Source organism: Corylus avellana, chromosome ca11 (assembly GCF_901000735.1).
Source record: "Corylus avellana chromosome ca11, CavTom2PMs-1.0".
Taxonomy (NCBI): domain Eukaryota; kingdom Viridiplantae; phylum Streptophyta; class Magnoliopsida; order Fagales; family Betulaceae; genus Corylus; species Corylus avellana.
The window spans coordinates 22,400,300-22,421,508 of NC_081551.1; the positions used below are offsets into that span (position 1 = coordinate 22,400,300).

General features: G+C 35.8%; 3 protein-coding genes across 10 annotated transcripts; 2 read left to right on the plus strand and 1 right to left on the minus strand.

Moving 5' to 3' along the window:
• Positions 1-177: 177 nt before the first annotated feature.
• On the minus strand, positions 178-4,137 carry LOC132166599 (uncharacterized). 3 transcript variants are annotated; one of them, XM_059577447.1, is made up of 6 exons: positions 3,115-4,137; positions 2,854-2,951; positions 2,034-2,058; positions 1,324-1,396; positions 1,095-1,229; positions 178-820 (listed from the first exon to the last, which is right to left on the minus strand). In XM_059577447.1, exons 1-6 carry the CDS (start codon positions 3,635-3,637, stop codon positions 613-615), a joined length of 1,062 nt encoding a protein of 353 aa, XP_059433430.1. In that variant the 5' UTR covers positions 3,638-4,137; the 3' UTR covers positions 178-612. The 3 variants fall into 3 exon arrangements, with proteins under 3 accessions (XP_059433430.1, XP_059433428.1, XP_059433429.1); XM_059577445.1 differs by having other exon boundaries at positions 1,324-1,444; positions 3,115-4,136; XM_059577446.1 differs by having other exon boundaries at positions 178-817; positions 1,324-1,444; positions 3,115-4,134.
• Positions 4,138-7,818: 3,681 nt separating this feature from the next.
• LOC132165524 (transcription initiation factor TFIID subunit 4b-like) lies at positions 7,819-14,426 on the plus strand. Of its 6 annotated transcripts, XM_059576127.1 has the most exons (15): positions 7,819-7,833; positions 7,982-8,090; positions 8,178-8,283; positions 9,534-10,084; positions 10,209-10,304; positions 10,398-11,357; positions 12,025-12,149; positions 12,277-12,364; positions 12,476-12,611; positions 12,738-12,793; positions 12,868-12,924; positions 13,003-13,143; positions 13,291-13,356; positions 13,447-13,684; positions 13,934-14,426. In XM_059576127.1, the coding sequence occupies exons 2-15, from the start codon at positions 8,052-8,054 to the stop codon at positions 14,107-14,109; spliced, it is 2,835 nt and encodes a 944-aa protein (XP_059432110.1). In that variant the 5' UTR covers positions 7,819-7,833; positions 7,982-8,051; the 3' UTR covers positions 14,110-14,426. The 6 variants fall into 6 exon arrangements, with proteins under 6 accessions (XP_059432110.1, XP_059432111.1, XP_059432112.1 ...); XM_059576128.1 differs by lacking the exon at positions 7,819-7,833 and having other exon boundaries at positions 7,840-8,090; positions 13,937-14,426; XM_059576129.1 differs by lacking the exon at positions 7,819-7,833 and having other exon boundaries at positions 7,840-8,090; positions 9,549-10,084.
• Positions 14,427-16,540: 2,114 nt separating this feature from the next.
• On the plus strand, positions 16,541-19,874 carry LOC132165664 (protein FATTY ACID EXPORT 2, chloroplastic-like). The gene is made up of 3 exons (XM_059576318.1): positions 16,541-17,045; positions 18,091-18,225; positions 19,480-19,874. Exons 1-3 carry the CDS (start codon positions 16,607-16,609, stop codon positions 19,617-19,619), a joined length of 714 nt encoding a protein of 237 aa, XP_059432301.1. The 5' UTR covers positions 16,541-16,606; the 3' UTR covers positions 19,620-19,874.
• The last annotated feature ends 1,335 nt before the right edge of the window (positions 19,875-21,209 follow it).

Genomic DNA, 21,209 nt, shown 5'->3' on the forward strand with positions numbered 1-21,209 from the left:
AAGCAAGAAGAGATCCTTGGCTGATTTAATATTTTATAATATTTTAAGAGAATCTTTTTACTGTTCATATATTATTTTTATAATATTTGATAATATTTTAACACAATCGTGCTTACTGTTCAAGTATGCCGGTGTGCCAAAAATCACTACTCTAAGAACAAAATGGAGCAGAAGAGGAAAACAAACGAGCCTTGACATTGCCAGTTTACTTCAAGCTATATGACCAAAACAAACACCAATATGAAGTAAATTTAACCTGCTAATGACTGCACAATTACATCAATGTTCTCACCATATCTAACAATCTGAACCCAAAATTTTACATGAAAAATATTTTTGTCTACATGGCTCAAGAAGTGGGAAAGATGACAGTGTCACTTCCCCCGTTGCTAGCAAAAACAAAAAAAAAGTCACTTCGCCTTTAAGAATTTCGTACTAGCACAGACCCCACAATCCTGTTTGGTTGGACTCCTTTCAGCCGCTCCACCAAGGACCAGATTGTGTATAAGAATACTTACTTTAGCATCCATCAGATGTTCTGGGAATAAGAATCAGTAATATATCTTGATGAAGTGATGGTGAATAGTAAATTTTAGTGATAGGATTATGCAACTAAGAGACAATCCAAGAGATTAGCTGTTGCTCCACTTCTTCCCAATTACGAACCTTCGTGACCAGAGGATGTTGATCGACAGACTCCGTCTTGCACCAAGGATACGAGTTCTCATAATCAAAAAGTAGAACCCTGATTCCAACTTCAGCACACTCAATAGCATATCTTGGATTGTCATCAATCAGAACCTTAGCTCCTAAGGACCTGCTAAATACGGTTCAAGAGAAAATGTTTTAGCAGATGTTTCTATAATGGTAAAATTCCATCAAGAGGAGTACATTGATGGGACTGACAACAAGATAATAGTCTATGAGAACCTGGTATAATAGCATCATTGCAAGACATTACAGTGTACTTGAACAGCCTATACATTGATGGAATTGTAGGTTTAAAGCAAAGAGTTCAAAAAGATTTGAGAAATAAGTAACATAGTTGAGAATCAAGAGCATGGAGATACAATGGATGTGGTTTGCGGGCATACCTGCAAAGTTCTGACTTAGGCCTAGAAGCTCCATCCAAAGCAAAGTGGTTGCCAAAGTGAATCTCCTGAAACAGTCCCGGATAATGCTTCTCAATCCAATCAATTGTGTGTTCCTTGATTGCATTCTGTCGCGACCTGGTAATACATATGTATATTCAAAAGATCAAATTAGTTAATTCTTGTATAAATAATCATGCATGTTGAAAGAAGATTAACTGAAATTACATACGTCACAACTGATAGGTTGCAAACTCTCGATAACTTATTAAGCGCCATCCGAGCACCTGGGATGGGGTGGATCCCTGTCTTGAAGTACGATGTTTTAAAGAACTCATGGACACGGTTAGTAGCTGTCACAATAAGTACAAATTTTGAACCAATTCAATGATATACTGCTGAAAGGAATTGTCCAATGCAGAAATATCTCATAATTTTAACAAGATGAAGTCAATAAGCTGCTTCAAGGGCATCAATGAGACAATTGTTTCAAACCATTTCTGAGACTTTTTTTTGTCAATTAAGCACTCTCCTAAGCATACTGTGGATGTCAAAACGAAAAAAAAAAAATCATCCTCCTTTTTCCAAATTCAAAATCATCTTATCTTAGAAGTCCATTTAACTCCTATTTAGCTTTGCTCAGTACATCCAAACACAAATCCATAAAATCAATCAAGGGTCTTAAAAAATAATGAACAACATGTAAGTGAACCCTTCATCCAGGATAAACACCATCCAAAACACAAGATACACTTCATTAAATGAACTTGATAAGAGTCAAAAGAGCAAGACAACTAGAAACAGATACTAATTTCATCATACAAGTTTTTAGGAAAACTTTATACTCAGTTGGATATTTCAAAGACTAAGATCTAGCCAAATGAAAGTGAAAATAGTCATATGACGCAAAACAGTCAATCCAATCGTTATATATAGCAGTACCTTCATCACGGGAACAGTTCCATATCTGTAACAGAAATGAAGGATGCATCAGAATACAAGAAGAAAATGCACACATTTTCCCAACCATAGAACTGAATGAAGAGGGGGAAAATGATAAGTTATAAGTATAATAATGTTGCCCAGTAACTATTGTGGCGCAATACCCCCCATCCTCTGTATTGATTAGGAGACAAAAAAAAACCATTGTGGCACAAATAGACTTAAGATTCAGCATCCATAAGTTGTAATGCAAACATGACTAACACACAATCCATGACAAGAGCCTACATGCAATGAAAGCATTTCTCGTGCAACAGAAGGGCACAACTTAAATTAGCATGGCTAATGCTGGCACATCCAGAGGAGTTCAACTCAAAAGACTATCCCAGCAAAAAATAGGTCAGGTTATACTGCCTTAATGAATGTAACACACTATGCTATTGAATCAGAAAGGCTACAAGCATAGTTGCCCAAACTAAATGCACTGATAGAGGTATTCATGGCACAAAAAGAAAGCAAGCAACAACAACTAATGTATGCAATATGCATGCACCATTCCAAGCCCTACACAAAAGTTTCATGCTTCCTCTAGAAGCCTTTCAGTAAATTGTATTGATGAGAAAATTTTAAGGCAATTTACCCTAACCAATCACCCAGCCAAATTTTAGGAAGTTGGCAAAATACTAAGTAACTAATAATTTCAAAGATTAACCAAGGGAGGAAAAAAAAAAAAAAAAACCAATAAAGCAACCGGATATGGCACTAAATTACTTCTGATTTCTGACAGTGAAAAAATCTTTAAGAAACTATCAAACAATACCTTGAAGAACTCATAGACATGATACTCCGAAAGTGAATGATTTGAAAAGTAACGATCCGCAATAAATCTGTTCAGAGCGGATACAAAGCTTCCCAAAACTGCTTATCAACAGAGCAGAAGGAAAACTATTTAAGTACACAAATGCAGAGAGGATTTATGAAAGTCTTAAATATGGTTAAAGGGTCCTCAGAAGTCAAGAGAGGATATGGAAGTAGCGAGTAAATTGTGGAAGGCTAATAGTAAATCAGAAAAAGAAATTACCCTCATCGACATCAACGGCGACAACAATCTTATCGGGCAAAGGACGGTCAGGGAATCCACGGTGGGATGCCCCTTGTTGAGTTTGGTTTGGAGTGGCAGTGGCGTTGTCAGCAGTAGCAGTGCCATCTTGGAGACCAATGTCGAAATCGCGGAGACGGAGCGAGTGGAGGTGGTGCGCAGCGAATGCACGAGGGGGGTTTACCTTTCCCTTGTGAAAAGCAATGGCGTCAATATCATCGTCCCTCAAGCAACATTTGAGAGTGAGGCCGTTGAGGCCAATGCCAATTGCAATCCCTCCTCCTCGTCCACGTCCATTAACAAAAGTGGTACAAGAGTGAGGAGACAGGGTGTGCAATTGCAATCCCTTACTCAAGAAGAAGCCAACGGGATCATTACGGGTTATACAACAACTGGAACCCATTATATGTTGAGCACAAAACACCATACAGCCACTACTGGGAGGGTTACTACCAATACCTTGCCAACAATGCCTACCGATTCTTCTTAACATTAACACAACCATCGATAATATACTCTTCCTCTTTACATTTACAACCAAACAAATCCCCCAAAAGTAACCAATGATCAATCAATCCCCCTTTGGATATTTATTTATTTTGGACACCGAAAGAGATCGGAGATAAGTATTATATGAGTCCCGAAATTTACAAAATCAAAAATATATGGATTGGGGGAGAAAGTGAATGACGGAGTATCTGATCTCAAAGGGAACAACAAGGAAAGATGCAAATCACGACCAAAATTGAACTCTTGAACCCGAAAAAACAGGAATATGCAAAGCCCCGAGGAGTCCCAGCCCAGCCCAGCCCAGCAACGAAACAATAGTAGATTTCGAATTTCGAAGACGAACCCCAAAGCCCCAAGGTCGGCGCTCTCTCTCTCTCTCTCTCTCTCGACGCAACAGAAGATCCTACTTTTTATACGCTGACTGCATTAATTAAATTAATCGAGGGTTTGGTTTAGCCGAATATCCTGGCTTGATTTCCGATTTTCCTTTCCCCTCCCCTCGTTTTCTCTTTTCATCTTTCTTTTTCCATTTTTTATTTTCACTTTGAATCGCTGATTGTCATTCCAAGGATTAGGAAATAGGAACCACCAATAGTAATATCATTCCCAAAGGAATTATGGGTGCGGACGAGTAGGGGATTTAATTGGGCTCGCAAGTTATCTTACTGGTTAGTGGTTACTATTACTATTTACCAATTTTCAAATATGATTTTCAATAGATAGTTTAATCAACTGGGATCATATCTCGTGAAGCGAAGATTATTAGTTTAAATCTTCCTCCCCATCTTGTGCGGATATGTCAAAAAAAAAATGTCCGAATATGTCTATACTTCAACCATCCCACAACCATTTTATCGGGCCATGTTAAACCTTGGAGTGGTCCAATAAGATTATTGTCTAAGCAGGATTTTTAACTTTTGACCAATTAATACTATGCTAGGTGTTTACTGAAGCTCGACTTACTATTGGATTAGAACCTTATTATTATTATTCACATATCATTGTCCTCATAGTTATTTTCCATTTCTCACGCTTCCTTCCACTAAACATTGAATGACACATGCACATGTTACTTTACAGCTTGGAATAAAAGAGAAAAAAGAGAAAGAGTGTCAATGCGGGCGATTAATTGCTATAACCGCTTAACCGTATTAACCGCCTAACCGCTATAATTGCCTAGTAGTTAGTGGTTAGAGGTTATTAGATTTACTAACCGTAACCGCTAACCGAATTTTTATATAATATATTTTTATAATTATAATAATATTTATACATATAACATAATATAACATAATTACTTAATCATTAAATCACACATTTTTAAAAAATAATTAAATCACAATTTGAGTATTAATATATTATCACTATAGTTTATATGATTATATCACATGATCAATTGATCATTAAATCATTTGATTATATAATAACAAATTATACATATATAATATGACATAACTCATAAGTATATTAATACAATAATTAAGTATCTAGAGACTTAGTTCTAATGTATGTTATAAATTATAATTATACATATATGTATATGAATAATATAAATGTATAAGATTAATACTTAATCATATGATTCAATGACAATTCAAATACTTTATTCAAGTTAATTATATTATTAATATTATTAATGTACAATGATAATGTGATTCGTATAATATCAAATTAAGTAACTGACATTAGATCAAACAATGTGTTACTTATAACCACAATTAAAGTATTAATGTATTATCATTATAATTTTAGTAATTTATATATTATCATTATAATTGATATGATTATATCACATGATGAATTGATCATTAAATTATATGATTATATAATAACAAATAATACATGTATAATATGATATAACTTATAAGTCTAAAAGTTAATCATATGATTCATACTATTCACGTATAATGATAATCACAATTGAATTAAACAATGTGTTACTTATAACCATAATTGAATCAAAACATTATTATTTAGATACTTTATACTTAGAAAACATATATCGCATTATCTTAGATTCTTAGATCTAAGATAGTTTTTTTATATGTTATGTTGATTATTATTATTTATTATTTTTTTTAAAAGTTAACCGTTATCATTTAATATTTAAAGAATATTTTTTTAAAGTACAAGTAAATGTAAATTTGGGGTCAAATATTTTTGATTTTTCGATATGGGTTCTTTTTATAGTAATTAGGTCCAATAAGACACTAAAAATACAAAAACAAAGGAGGGTAAAAAATGCTACAGTGATTAAAAAAAAAAAAAAATCAAAAAATGCCCAAAAAAAAAAAAAAAAAAAAAGTTTAATTTTTAAAAAGCAGACGGTTACCTATTTCACTAACTGTTAAAAGGCGGTTAGTAGCTAACTGCTAACTAACGATTAGTGGTTGCGGTTAGTGAAATCTAACAACTGTTAAGGTGGTTACGGTTAGCAATTTTTGTTAATAATCACTAACCATAACCGTATTGATACCCCTAGAAGAGGAGAAGGGGGATCTTCGTCCCCCCTCTCTACCGTCTCTCCCTCTACGTTTATATTCCATAAGCCTCTCTCAGGTCCCTCTCTCCCATAGACTCCCCCATAAGAAAAATCCCTTATATCTTTTATGTCTCTTACATGATTACATCTCTCTCTTTTATAAGAACCGTGTGTCTAGGAGTTGCTTCACCTGTATAGCTAGGATATGGTGCTCTCTACTCTGCAGCGGTGGCTCTGCTAAACACAGTAACATCAACATCCTCCCGACAATAAAGGAGGTATGTATGCCAACCGATTGCAACAACTGGGAATATGTTTCCTCCCAATATCTAAACGCAAAGCACATAACATTCCACTTACAACAACCAAAAAGAGAATCATATTAAGAGCACAGCACCAAAACCCAAACACCTGAAATTCAAAACGCACACAAACCGACATGAATCATTAAAAGAACAATCAAAATTTGATTGATCAAATAAAATTCCTCATAATGTAGGAAGCGAATGGAGTTGGACATGCTTTTATAATGTGTTTTTCTTCGTAATAATGTCATTTTTTTGCTTTTATAATGTGTTTTTCTTCGTAATAATGTCTTTTTTTTTTTATAAAAAAAATGACATTATTATGAAGAAAAATACTATTTTTTATTTTTTAAAAAATGGAAAATGTACAATAAATTCCGGACTCTTCAAAATTTTAATATCTTTTAAGTTTTTTTTTTTCTTTCGAAAATTTAGTCCATGGGTCAATTGAAATGACAATAAAATCCATACCGTTAAAATTTTTTAACAGACGTTAAGGAAATTCAAAACGCACCGTTTTGCTCCATTAAAATATTAATTTTTTATTCAATTAACTTAAAAGATTAAATCTTAAAAAATAATAAATAAATAAATTTGAAGGGTGGCCAGGGGTGACAGCTAACCCCTATGGGGTGGCCCGCCAAACCCCCCCTAGGGTGGCTTGCGGCCACCCCCAGGGGGTTTGGTGTGGCCTGCGGGCCACCCGAACCCCCCATGGGGTGGCCGCGAGCCACCCCATAGGGGTTGGGTGGTGCCACCCCTGGCCACCCTTCAAATTATTTATTTATTTATTTTTAAGATTTAATCTTTTAAGTTAATTTAATAAAAAAATTAATATTTTAATGGAGCAAAACAGTGCGTTTTGAATTCCCTTAACGTTTGTTAACAAAATTTAACGGTATGGATTTTATTGTCATTTTAATTGATACAGAGACTAAATTTTTGAAAAAAAAAAAACTTAAGGATATTAAAATTTTGAAGGGTTGACTCAGGGATTTATTGTACATTTTCCCTTAAAAAAATACCAAATAATAGAAGGACCAAAACAAATATTATTGCTTCACACATTTTTTTCATTTTTTATTATTATTTTTTTAAAATTAAAAAATAAGGTAAAAGTTGGCCCAAAATTAAGCAAAATAGTTGAGCCTTTAGCATTTTCTTTTTATAATTATAGTAGTGAAAATGGACTCAGAGAAGGAAAAAAACACTGTTGGATTAGACATGGGCTGTTGTTTTATAACGTGGTCTGAACATGGGCTTCTGTTTTAACTGGACATAGTTACTGTGGATAGCGGATCGGGCTAAGGTAGAGGCCCAGCTTAGGGCTTCAATAAAGTATTGGTTTATAGAAAGCAGTTGGGTTTGAGGATTTTAATCTTTACATAAACGCTCCCTTTGCCAGTAAGCTATTCTTCGGTTCTTCTTCTTCTGCTTCCCTCAGCTAGTGCAGAATGACATTTATTTACTTAATTTTTAAATAAATGAAATTGCCTTTTATATCTTCAATCTATGTAATCTTTTGTACTAAATATTAGTTTATATACCAAAGGACCCAGATTTGCTTGATTGCCCGCCTGCAATATCAGAAATTCCAAAGACAGTGGTGCAGAAAGAATATCATGGACCCTTCCATAATGAAGCTCCTTGAAGAAGATGAGGTTCTGTCTCTGTCTCTGTCTCTCTATCTTCATTTTTTACTATATGGGATTAGAATTCCAACCTTTTTGAGTTTTGGATATGCACAGGACGAGAGTATGCATTCAGGGGCGGATGTGGAGGCATTCCAGGCTGCCCTAAATAGAGACATAGGCGGAGATGCATCAACTTCTCAGCCCTCCGATTCAGATAATGGTGCGACATTTCTTTATATTATTTTATTTTTTATTTGTTATTTTCCCCCTATTTCCAGGTTCTTTAATCATAGTGTATGAGCGTAGCTATAGAGTTACATAAGTTTTGTACGTTTCTTCGGACAAGCATTTTTTGGGAGGTTTCTTTCTTATAAACAGACTTAATTAGCAGAATTTCAGGTTAGAAGATGCTTTATACATGAATCCATCCACAAATGTCGTTCACTTTTTTTTTTTCATATACGAAGTTGCTCAAAGTTCCACAAAGGTGTTATCGAGCATCTCCAGTAGCTTAGCTAAAAGACCAACAGAGTAGCTTGTCATTAGCTAGAATAGTTATATTGCTAGAGTGAATAGCAATTTGGAGCTATTTACGGTTTCTTTATTTCACCTCTTTTCACCCAACATCTTTTATTTCTTCTGAACAGCTCTTCACATCTGCTACGTCTCTCTCTCAAACACAAAATTTTTTCACAAAATTTATCTCTCTTGCTCACAAAATTTCTTCACACAGTTGGATGAAAAAATTGAATGCAGAAAAAATTTATTTCATGGAAACACATGGATGGAAACAAATTAATTGTAGTTGGATGAAAAATTTAATGCAAAAAAAATTTGTTGCATGGAAACGCATGGATGGAAACAAATCAATTGCAGTTGGATGAAAAAATTTATTTATGTTATTAATTTTAAGAATTAGTACCTGCATGTGAGATGAAGGTTCAGATGTTCCTCATATGTGTTTATTTTTGTTTTTATGAATGATTTCTATATATACGTTTGTTTTTCCCTTTAATTAAGTGTTGGCAATAATATAATAAAAGAAAAAGAATGAGAAATAATATTTTGAAGTAAGTAGAGTATGAAACAGAGAATCTGTTGGATTGTGTAGTGAAAAAACAATAGATAAAGTAAATAATTGTACTTTTTCACTAGGTGAAAAAGTACAATTATGTGGAGGAGAAATTTTCCTGCATGGATTTAAACTTGACATCTCAACCCCATATTTCCTGCAAGCATGAATTTATTTTTCTTATCGATGATTATGTGCTTGAAATTAAAATCTTATCTTATTTTTATCAAATAATCTACTGTCTAGTCTGCATATGGAAAGCGCATTCATGCATGGAAATATGTTCTGGAATTGAACCCATGCATCTCAGTAAAATGTCTTCTGCCTTCTCATATGTGCTATGAATAGATTAAAATATACTGTCTAGCAATTTATTGATTATGCATGATATGTACAAGCTGCTTTGTCTCAAGGAAGCAATCATACTTCCAGTCAGTCATTACCACAATGGCAAAATGCTAGCCAAGATCAAAGCAGTGAATCTCAAATTGAACAAGACCAAAGAAGTGCACAGCAGCAAGAACAAACTTTATCTGGAATGGAGCTAAAGCAACATGGATCTGTTATTGAAAGTCAGCAACAGAATACTGTCCCGGAGGAACTCAAGCACCTTCAAATGCCACAGAAAAAATCCCAAGATGATTGTCAACAGGGGAAGGGGCATCCAACTTCCCTCCAGAATCCTCAGACAACTGAAATGCAGATTTCTGAAAAAATTCGTACACCAATAGATGAGCCAGATAGGAGACCTAGTCTGGAAGGTGAATCTCAATATGCGAAATTACAGAAGATGAGTAATCAACAGGCAACAATCACAGAGCAAGCAAGCAACCCAATAAATCGTACTAAACCAGGGCAAGTACCATTTGGCGTATTACTGCCCGTTCTACAAGCCCAACTTGATAAAGATAGAGCCATGCAACTCCAAACAATATTTGCAAAACTCAAGGTGGGCCCCTAATACCAATTTCTTAACTAATATGGCTTTGTACATCTCTCTTTGTGTGAATGAACTGGGTGTATCCTTAGTTTTCCTGATGAAACTAATTTCTCAACTATCATTGCTTTCCCAGAAAAATGAGATCCCAAAAGAAGGGTTTGTCCGGCTCATGAGAGGTATTGTGGGAGATCATATGCTCAAATTGGCAGTAATGAAAATACAATCACAGGTAACTACGAAATACTTTTAGTCAATTACACCATGAATGCTTTTGTTCAGTTAAGCAGTGGTGTGCTAAAACCAGCCTGTTATATACTTGCAGCCAAGTTCCAATCAATTCCAGTTGCAATCTCAAGCTTCAGCACGGCAAAACCCTCAGCGGATGCCATCTGTTAGTGCCAGTTCCACACAATTCAGTGATCCCCACTCATTTGCACAACTTCATCAGAAGGGCACCGACTCTTCTGCAGACCCTTCTCATACTGCTGTTGTCCAAATGCCAGCTGATTCAAGCTATCCAACCATAGAAAATGATGCTCAGAAAACTCGAGAGGTGAATCGCCAGTCAGATTCTCATGGAATTCAAGTAAGCCAAGTATCTTCTTCCAGTGAGAGCACTGTCAATCAAGAAAGGGAGCAATCCTCAGTTACCATACAAGGTCTTAACAAGCAGCAGCAACAGCATTTGCACTTTCCACCCATTTATGGAAGTACTGGTGGTAATTATCATCCATATTCTGGGACAAATGTCAATACTTCAACATCATCTGTCAAACCACAACCTCATGATACACAATTGAGGCAAATTTCACAACATCAGAACTTGAGTTCCACTCAGTTAGGTGGAACAACACAGGGCATGAACATGATGAGCTTGCCTAAGTTTGAGAGGCACAATTCTATCAATGATCCAAAGCGAGTTCAGGCTGGATCTGTCTCTCACTTGGCAAACAATTCAACCCCACAACAGAATTCAGTTCCTTGGCAATCGTCATCAAATAAAGAACAATATTCTGCCCCTTCATCATCAATGGCTGGTGTAAAACAGGAAGCAATTGATCAGGCTACTGAGCAGCAGCACAAACCCCATTTTTCTCATCCACAAGGATTGTCTTGTTTTTCTTCTGCACAGCTTGTACAGGGAAATGCAACCCCTGGAATTGTAAAGGATGAAACTTTAGAGAAGCAGTCTTCGAGGATGGGTCTTTCGACATCCACAAGCATGATCCCTTCGAATTTAGTTTCTCCTTCTATGACAACACAATTGGATCCTAATGTCCCAGTAATCTCCAGATTTTTGTTGTGGCGCTTTTAATTAATGATATAAAGCAATTTGATGATTATTTGCCATTTTCAATGATATTAAAAATGGGTTTACTGGCTATTAGAAGGTATTCTCCCTCTAATATGTTTCCCTAACACCCTACGCCATTAGGGACTGCATGTGATATGATATGTTTGGAACTCTGAGTGTGTCAGATTATTTTGCTAAGAAATTGCCACTAGGCTGGACTCAAGACTGATGAAGACTAAAGAATATTCTAATTTACTATATGTTGTCACTTTTATATCATGTGCTCCTTCATAATTTTAGTGTCAAGACAGGAGGTATATTATTTTGTCTCTTTCCTATCCTCCATATTAATGCATGCATTTATTCATGGGACTGTTTGACATTTTATAGGTATGCAATATTTCGATAACGTACATACATTGTATAACTCTTATTGCTTCATTTTCCCCTTATTTTCTGCCCGGCCTCTATTGAAAAAAACCTTGTGTGGATAAATTTTTTTAATTAATGGATATACTTTCTCTCTTGTTTACTTTGCGCTGCAAAATATTTCTATTGCAAGGTTCATGCTTGTGTCTGGTAATTATTCTCTTAATATTCAGTGATGGCTGGTTTACTTTGTGCTGATTTCCGTATTGCTTCTACATGTTAACAGTTAGGTTCTCGGATCCCATCTACCGCCTCTCCTTCTGTGACTAATGCAAGGACAACTTCCAAAAAGCCTTCTATTGGCCAGAAGAAACCACTTGAGGCACTTGGTTCATCACCAACTCTGCCAAGGTGATAAAATTCTTCTGTTGTATTATAGCCAGAGGATGATGATGAATGGTTTCAAAATGATTTAGTTCATACTCCATTTCTATCCTTTTGTTCTTTGTCCATGCATAATTTATCTGATATCCTGCAGTAAAAAGCAAAAAGTATCTGGGGCCTTTTCAGATCAAAGCATTGAACAACTCAATGATGTCACTGCAGTCAGTGGAGTTAATCTTAGGGTATGCTATTTTTCTATTTTGAAGTCGGCCTATTTTAAAGTATAAGATAATTAAGTAAATGATTCACTCTTAAAGTTTACAAGCTCAAAACTGATATTCTGTTCTGAATAGGAAGAGGAGGAACAACTATTTTCTGGACCCAAGGAGGACAGTCGAGTTTCAGAAGCATCTCGAAGAGTTGTGCAAGAAGAAGAAGAGAGACTGATTTTGCAGAAAACTCCCCTCCAGAAAAAACTGGCAGAGATCAGTTAATACTCTAGTTAACTCCTCTTCTTTAGAGAAGTGCTAAGTCTGTACATGCATCCATTGTGTGCGTTATCAACAAATTTAAGGGGGCTTAATATCTGGTCTGTGTTTGTTATCTGTATGGCAGTGACCAAATGTGGTTTGAAGAGTATAAGCAATGATGTGGAGCGATGCTTGTCATTGGTAAGATGCTACGTACTTGGCTCATTTTCTTTATTAATGCTTACATGTTTTCTTATGCACAACTAAATCTTCAGTGTGTGGAGGAAAGAATGCGCGGATTAATAAGTAACCTAATCAGACTGTCAAGACAGGTCAGCGTTTTTCTTTTACTTCTTCTCACTTGAATTATCTGTAATTGAATACTTCTGAAATATAGCGTGTCTCTGTAGCGGGTTGATATTGAGAAACCAAGACACCGTACTCTTATCACCTTGGATGTTCGACAACAAATCATGACAATGAACAGGAAAGCTAGGGAGGAATGGGAGAAAAAACAGGCTGAAGCAGAGAGGCTCCGGAGACTTAATGAAGTAAGTGCCTCTGCATTTTATGAGATGATTAGCTGAGTTCTTAGGGTATTACTTGTATAAAACACATCTAGAATACACAGTATATTTACTTTATGTCTATTGGAAGTTTTATGTATTTGTTAATAAATTATATATCTCCCAATGCAGCCCGAGGGTAATAATGGAGTTGAGGGAGAAAAGGAGAAAGATGAAGGTCGTGCTAAATCACTTAAGGTATCCAGGATATTTTATAATGCTAAGCATTATAAATTTACCAATCAACAAATATCAAAATTCTCGATTTTGCTATCTGCTTTGTTGCAGGCAAACAAAGAGGAGGATGACAAAATGAGGACAACAGCTGCAAATGTTGCTGCCCGTGCTGCTGTTGGAGGAGATGACATGTTGTCAAAATGGCAACTTATGGCTGAGCAAGCCCGGCAGAAACGTGAAGGAGGGGTGGATGCATCTGGTTCTCAGCCAGGTAAAGATGTGAGTCGCAGGCTGACATCTGGAAGAAAGGACAACCAAGACGTAGAGAAAAAGGGCAATGCAGCTTCTGGTAAGAGTGCTTTAAATTGATTTTAGTTTCTCTAGTTAATAGTATATATCTTTTCCCCTAGTCCACTGCACCTAACACCACCCAATCATTGATGTGCAACTTCAGACATACTCCCTGCCTCATCCAACAACATTGATGAGCAACTTTTACTTATTTCTGTCTTATTAGTTTGGCGGAGTATTTGCTGAAGAAATGTCGTATGTACATTCTACCCATGTAATGTGTGTATCCCCCTCCCCCTCCTTTTAGCAGGGGCTGTTAGAAAAGTTGGGAGGAACCAAGTTATTGTGCCTCAAACAAAGGTTGCGCGTAAGATCTCCATTAAGGATGTGATTGCTGTCCTGGAAAGGGAACCCCAGATGTCTAGGTCTACACTGATATATCGCTTGTATGAGAGAATTCACTCAGATGCCACCGTTGAATAGGTGTAACACGGTGCAACTGGCGTCTTAGCTTCTGAGTGCATCACTGGGCCTTGAACCATCTTTTGCAAACGTAGCCGAGCCTGAAGGGGTAGTTTGTTCAATTATTCTCGCATGTTTGTTTGAACTTTAAAAAAACAAAGGTTGAATTATTCTTTCCTTGTTCATTCTTTGTAATTAAGTTTAGTTAAGAAGTTTGGTTGGGCGGCCACTAGTTTTTTCAGCTTTACTGTTAGTAACTTAGTATAATGTGTTACTCTTTTAAATACAAACTCTGCTCGTCTGTCTTTTTATAATACAGCAGATAGTATAATCCATCATATTTATCTTGTAGTAAGCTAAATGGCTAAGCCTACAAGCCGCATTCAATTAATTCAAACCATTCTTACAGGGTGATTTAGGAGTAGCTCTACCGGGCCAAAGGCGATGGTTTGGCCAACCCAACAAGTACCCATGCCCTTTTTTTTTTCTTTTTTTTTTTTTTTTTTAAAAAAAAAAAGGAAAAAAAAAATTATTGTCATGATCTAGATCATTTATTTAAAATAGATTGACATTGTTTTCAATGGGTAATTCAATCGGATGTAGATCATGCCTCATTAAGCGGAGGTCATTAGTTCGAATCTTCCCTCCTCCTTCCCTTGCGTGTACCATGACTTGAAAGAGAATATGACCATCAATCAAGAAAAAGATTGATTGTGACCAACTCAAGTTTAAGTTGATTAGCCCTTCATTCTACCCAGGTGCCAAAATGTTGACGGAGGAGTTCAAATTGACTGAAATTGAAAGTTCAGAGGTTCAAATTGAGAGGTTTTGAAGTTTAGAGAACTTGTTAAATCGCATGGTAATTCAGGGGTTTAAAGTGAAGTTACCCTTATAATCAATGCTTGCTTAGGAAGAAAAAAATGGATAGACTCAATATGACAATGTGCTAATCCATTCTTTGTTGTTATCTTAAGAAGACAAAAAATGGAAAATTACCTAAGAGTAGATGTTTTAAAAATGATCAGTTCTTTTGTATTGCTACTAAGAAGGAAACAATTATTCTTGACTAAACTACTAAGAGACTGTTTGAGATTGCATTTGACAAATAGAGCTTTTAAATCAAAAAGCCTTTTTTTGCCAAAAGCTTCATTTTTAAGTTTTTGCCAAAAGTGTATTTTGGTCATTTTTAGGTTTTTTGGACCATTAAATGCGCTTTTAATTTTTTTTACCAAATTAGTACTTTTTTCTTCAATAGACTTTTTAAGTGTTAAACGCATTTTTAGGCCCCTCAAACGCAGTTCCAAACATGCCCTAAGTCTAATCTCTTATGATGCAGTTATGAGACAATCTACCCGCCTTTACACATACGAGGAATCACTCATGGAAATCAAGCAAAACCAAGTCCCAGCAAACCATAACTAGCTTTTTAAAGACTCATAATTAAGTACTCTTCACATTATTTTTCCCTAAAAAAGTATTCCGCATCATTTCACTTTTCAACTCATTGAAGTTAAGTGAAACTCAATAGAAGAACATTAGGAATAACTTCAATCAAGCCGTGGTGTAAATTGGGTGTTTTGAACACTCTAATAGGAAACAGACACATCAGTTAAAAATATCAAAAAAATAATATAATCTTCACACCAAATAATTTTATTTCTCTTGACAAAATACTTTGTAGACAAAATACTCATTGACAAAACCACTAACAAAACCACCGAAGCCACCATCTTGATTGGTTTTAGAGACTTCGATGTCGAGGGCTCGGAGATGGGTGGTGGACGTTGAGTCAAAATGAATAGAAAAGTCCATGTGATTTATTTGAATTAAAGATAAGCTGTGCAACCTATAATGAGAGCCTAAGATCACATGTAGAAAAGATTGAAGGATCCTCTTTAGTTCTTTTGAACCGGAGAGGAGCCAGTTGATATAAACTTAAGAGTATAATTATCTAAAAAAATGTGAATTGGCAATTTTGTCCTTATGTTTATGCCAACCTACTTTTCTCCCGTTCTTTTGAACTAGAGAAGATCCTCGTTAGAAAAGAGACTGAACGGTTCTATATCATTACCATAGGAGGGCTATCAATAAAATATGAGATATTAAGCCCGCTCATCAAATCAAGTCTTCATGGACCATCCGAGCCCAAAACATCCCAACCCACATCTGAATCAGTACATCAACAACACTTAAGGAGACGGGCCTATCTATTTGGAATAGGATATTTAGATGCCCAGTACTTCGAAAGATCAAGCTTTTATAATTTGTAGTGCCGAAAATGGAATTGAGAAGAAGAAGTTTCTTGGATGGATTAGACACGGGCTGCTGTTTTGTAACGAAATCTGAACTTGGGCTTCTTTTTTAACTGTAGATGGCGGATCGGGCTGAGGCAGAGGCTCAACTTAGGACTTCGGGTTACGGAAAGCGAACCTGAAATGAACTCTCGCAAGAGTGATCGAGTGAGGAAGAGCACCAGATAGCAAGAAATAAATTTAAACAGAAGAAAAAAAGAAAAGAAATGGCGGGGGTGTTAGTGGGGGTTTCCCAGTACTCTCTACTTGCGGTGAGGCGCAGTGTTGGCTTTGGATTACATAGAAACCGTAACAATAGCACTAGTATTATTTGTTGTTTAACCCGAAGGCTGCCGAAATTGCGGTCATCTAGGGGATTTGGTGACAGATCGGACCAACGGCAGTGCCTTTTGGCTGCTGCTGCTTCGGGGGCTATCTCTTCTGACCCCCTTAAAGCGTCTACAACCGTTACCGTCAACTCCATCCAACCGGATACCGTTAATGGCGGTGGTGACGGAGACGGATTTGGTAACAGAGGCGAAGGCGGAGGTGGCGGCGGCGGGGACAACGACAAGGGCGAGGGCGGCTCTGACGAGAACAACAGGAAGATGTCGGGCCTGTCCATGTCTCAGAAATTAACTCTAGCTTATGCTGCTCTTGTTGGAGGTAAAGGACCAAACACACTAAACTTCACTTTTACAATATGATCTAGTATATATATATTGGGGATTTTAGCCTCAAATCAAAATAGACTCAGAGGAAAATTGACGAAAGGGCATCTACGATAAATGAAGACTTGGAAAATAGATATTTCTCACAACACTTCTATCAGTTCTGTGGAAAAACTTGGAAAGCATTTCGCACGAATTCGGGCGTGAAATATAGTGAGAAGGCGCAACAAGTGAAAGTTTGTAATTTCACCTTCTGTAGTGACCCCAAAGCTGACTTGGGATTGGCTTCCTTAAGTTGGCACTGTTGGCAGGCCACTAAATTGCATAAAAAACCACTCCTTTGTAACATTACGGACTGCCGAGATAGGTCTTGGATAACGTCACACTGATCTTGAACATCTTGCTCTGTTTAGTTTCCTTTGTAGGCAATTAGCCAGTTCTATAAAAGAGCCATATCTCTTTCCTCGACGTCTGTAAGCCTTGATAGTATGTACAGCAATCGAAAAAAATATTAGAAATCCATCAGAAAATATGTACACCATCATTTCTTCAGTTGCTTTGGACTTTCCTGGGTTATGCCTAATAGTGTGGCAGATTTGTTTGCCTCTTGGTGGTCAGGGTAACTCTCGGAGTGCAGCCGTTTGGAAGATGGTGCCTCTTTGCCTTATGTAGATTCTATGGCGGAAAAGAAATGATAGGAACTTCAATAACCTAGAGAGAACTTTAGAGGAGTTCAAGTTCTGTTTCTTTTTTTTCCCTCTTTACTTGGACATCTGCTTAATTAGCTCTCTTAGTAATAAGTTTTTCTGATTTTCTTGTTCTCTTTTCTTTTTCATCTTATGCATTCTCTGGTATACTCCTTGCGTACTAGGGTTGTGTCCCTCTGCTTTTTTTGATATTTATATATATAAAACGTAACGTTACTTAAAAAAAAAAAAAAAAAATTAGAAATCCAAAAAGTAACGAGTACATACATGTGCACCTTTTTTGCTCCTTTCCTGTCTTTACATGTAATTGAGTCATGGTTGATTTTTTGATAGCGGGCGGTGTTATGGGCTATTTGAAGAGTGGCAGCCAGAAGTCACTGTTGGCAGGGGGACTATCAACCTCATTATTGTATTATGTTTACACAGAGCTTCCCACCAGACCCATTATTGCATCATCCATAGGGCTTGGTAAGACAATAATACTCTTCTTAATTACCTTACATTTTCTATATTTACGTTGCAATGGCCTTAGTTCGACAGATAATGTTATGCATAAATGGATAAGACTGCTTGCAGTGTTTGTTCACCGGCATTGTCCCTGTTAAAAAGTTTCCTATTAAACTATCCATGCTCAGGGGACTTTAATTTGATTAGCATTTTTGGTGCAAGATTTACTGAAAGCAAAGATCAAATTTTTTTCACTTTCAAGAAAATAAGAGGTATAATAGCCCTTACCGTACCAATTATTGGTTCTGCGAGTCCTTCTGCATATTTATTACAGTCTTTTTTGAAATATAACTAATGCTTTTGTTTTGCTTAGAAGTATCATTACTTTTTTTTTTGAGAGAAGTATCATTACTTGTTGCTATGTACACGTACAAATTTTTTTTATAGAAATATTCTATTTTGTTGAGATCTGAAGGACCCGCATCCTTAATAACATATCACGTGAAAATATGAATTAAAGAATATTACCCTAAAATTTGAATATAATGAACCATTGGCACATTCTGAATCGGCATATTCAACATGTCAAGAGGAACATGACACTTCGAACCAAACTTAGTTACAAATTTCTAAAGGCTCGCATCTTGTAACATAGAAACAAATTAAAATAAGTATGTTAAACTCATTCCGCAATGATCCTACTGGTGTATCAAAAAAAGCCAAAAGGTCATCCATGTAAGTGATGATTGAAGCCTGAGCATGTAGAATTGGTAATTTTACTGTAGAAGTCGTATTTAAAATCTAGGAAACTAATGAAATGGGGGTAAAACTCAAAAGTAAGCATACACACTGACATACATTCTTATGAGTTGATTTTTAAGTAAAGAATGGCCTTGGATTATCAAATATCTCAAATGGTTGGTAATAAAGGACTTATAGTGGGTGATAATTTGTTGAATTCGTAATGTACCACACAATGTTAAAACTTTGTAGTTAGTAATTATAAGGCTGTTAACTTATAGGGTGCTTTCTAGAAGAAGCCCAGTATGAGCATAAGCAGTTTTCCGTTTTGCTAAACCACACAGCTAAATTGTTGAGGAAGTAAATGTTAGGTTTCCCTGACATAGTTTTAGCTTTTCTATATTTCTACAGTATACAGAAGTTGTCAAGCCCAACCATAGGCGTTTGTTTGTATCCCCAAAAGGGACGTTTGTTTCATTTTCAGTGTACATTTTGTTTAAAGCTCAACTGCTTTTGTTATCTCCCAATTTCCAGGCCTGTCTGCTGCACTCCTGGGAGTGATGGGTTCCCGTTTTAAGAAATCAGGGAAGATATTTCCAGCGGGTGTTGTATCGCTTGTGTCGCTTATAATGACCGGAGGCTACTTACATGGAATTCTGCGAAGCCTACACTGAAATGTGTGAAATGTGCATAGTGAGACATAAGTGTTTTACTGAAGCTGTATGGTTGTCACCAACTTTGATCCTAATATATCTCATCTGGTAGTAAGGATCGGTGTTTTGGCATTTATTCCTGCGTAGGATTGACTCGAACTTGTTTGAACAATGTTCCTATGTGCCTGTTTCTCTACTAAAACTTTTGACTTTGCATCTGATTGCTTTGTATTCTCCAAATTTTTATTATGTGTACTTGAGGGTGAGTTTATAAGAGATTTGGGAAAAGAAATGTCAAGAACAGCCGAGGAAGGGCATGTGGAGGTGCATTGCACTAGTAAAATAGAATTTGGCAAAGAAGATAACTCTAAGGAGGAGAAAGTAAGACCGAAGCTTATACACCCAAAAAATTTCACCAAATTTTCTGAACAAGTGCATGTAATCTTTCTTTTCACATGAGTCTAGGCTTCTGCACTTTTGATAATTTTGAAAGTCAATGCGCTGTTTATGGTTCACAGAGGCATAATTTGAGGATTTCAAAGATGGAAAGATATCGTGTATAATTCATTGAGAATGGAACACTTGCAACTTCAGAAGCCCCACGTTCCTTGCCAGATGCAAGGCTAGAGTCTTGCCCACTGCCTATACATGGTTCTACTTCTACTGTGCCGCCCGTGAGTTGTGGCAAAGTTAGAGCACTCAAATCGATCTAATAGCATTATTTGCCCTTTGTACGGATATGTGAAAAATAAAGAAAAAAGAAAAAAGAAAGAAGCATTATTTGCCTCGAAGGAGTATTGCATTAATCGTGATTCTTTATTCAAATTACTATTCTTAGTTTTGTTGGTTATTGAGAATTCAGAGTTTAAGAGTTATTTATTCGTGAAAGTATAAATTCAAAATTCAAAAGAATTGGAGTTCACGAAAGTTGATATTAACGATGCTCTTATATTTAAAGTTTTAATTCTCTTATATTTAAAGTTCTATAACTAATTCAATATAATTAACTTTTATAGAAATATAAAATTTAACTGTAAGATAACAAATGTTTAGAAATATAAGATGTATGGAGGATTAATACAAAACCATTTAAAATATGGGTGTTAAATTTTCGTTTTTAATGAAAATTTAATATTTATAGAAATCATAATTCTTTAAAATTTCTAGGAAACAAATAGTCAATTTTTTAAATGAGTTTTTCTAAAATGATTTTAGTACGAAATTGTTGTGTATACAAAAAAAAAGAAGAAGAAAAATAAAACGAAGTACGGAAATAGTAATTGAATTAAGATTCTCCTTTTCTCTAAAGAGAGAATCTTTAATAGAAAAACAGTATAGAACAAAAAAAGAATGCATGAAAGAACGCTTGCATTTTCGTGAAAACTCGAATTTATTTTCTTGTCTATCTCATAAAGTGCGATATTTATCTCATTTTTTTTTTAGTTATTTCCCTTTTTTGGTTTTTCTGGAGTTTTTATTAGTCTTTTTGGTTTTTTACGTTTTTTTTTTGGTTTATACGTTTTTTTTTGATTTTTCGCCTTTTTTTTTGGTTTATACGTTTTTTTAGATTTTTCACCTTTTTTTTTTTGGTTTATACGTTTTTTTTGGTTT

What these genes read in the sequence shown, in the direction of transcription:
- LOC132166599 (XM_059577445.1), bottom strand. Translation starts at nt 3,637, where the DNA reads ATGGTTGTGTTAATGTTAAGAAGAATCGGTAGGCATTGTTGGCAAGGT. An exon ending in CGCCGTTGATGTCGATGAGG is followed by an intron (nt 2,952 to 3,114) that starts GTAATTTCTTTT and finishes GTTGATAAGCAG; the next exon opens with TTTTGGGAAGCTTTGTATCC. An exon ending in GAACTGTTCCCGTGATGAAG is followed by an intron (nt 1,445 to 2,033) that starts GTACTGCTATAT and finishes TTATTGTGACAG; the next exon opens with CTACTAACCGTGTCCATGAG.
- LOC132165524 (XM_059576127.1), top strand. Translation starts at nt 8,052, where the DNA reads ATGGACCCTTCCATAATGAAGCTCCTTGAAGAAGATGAG. An exon ending in TCAGTGGAGTTAATCTTAGG is followed by an intron (nt 12,365 to 12,475) that starts GTATGCTATTTT and finishes TGTTCTGAATAG; the next exon opens with GAAGAGGAGGAACAACTATT. An exon ending in TGGAGCGATGCTTGTCATTG is followed by an intron (nt 12,794 to 12,867) that starts GTAAGATGCTAC and finishes CTAAATCTTCAG; the next exon opens with TGTGTGGAGGAAAGAATGCG.
- LOC132165664 (XM_059576318.1), top strand. Translation starts at nt 16,607, where the DNA reads ATGGCGGGGGTGTTAGTGGGGGTTTCCCAGTACTCTCTACTTGCGGTG. An exon ending in TTATGCTGCTCTTGTTGGAG is followed by an intron (nt 17,046 to 18,090) that starts GTAAAGGACCAA and finishes ATTTTTTGATAG; the next exon opens with CGGGCGGTGTTATGGGCTAT. An exon ending in TGCATCATCCATAGGGCTTG is followed by an intron (nt 18,226 to 19,479) that starts GTAAGACAATAA and finishes CCCAATTTCCAG; the next exon opens with GCCTGTCTGCTGCACTCCTG.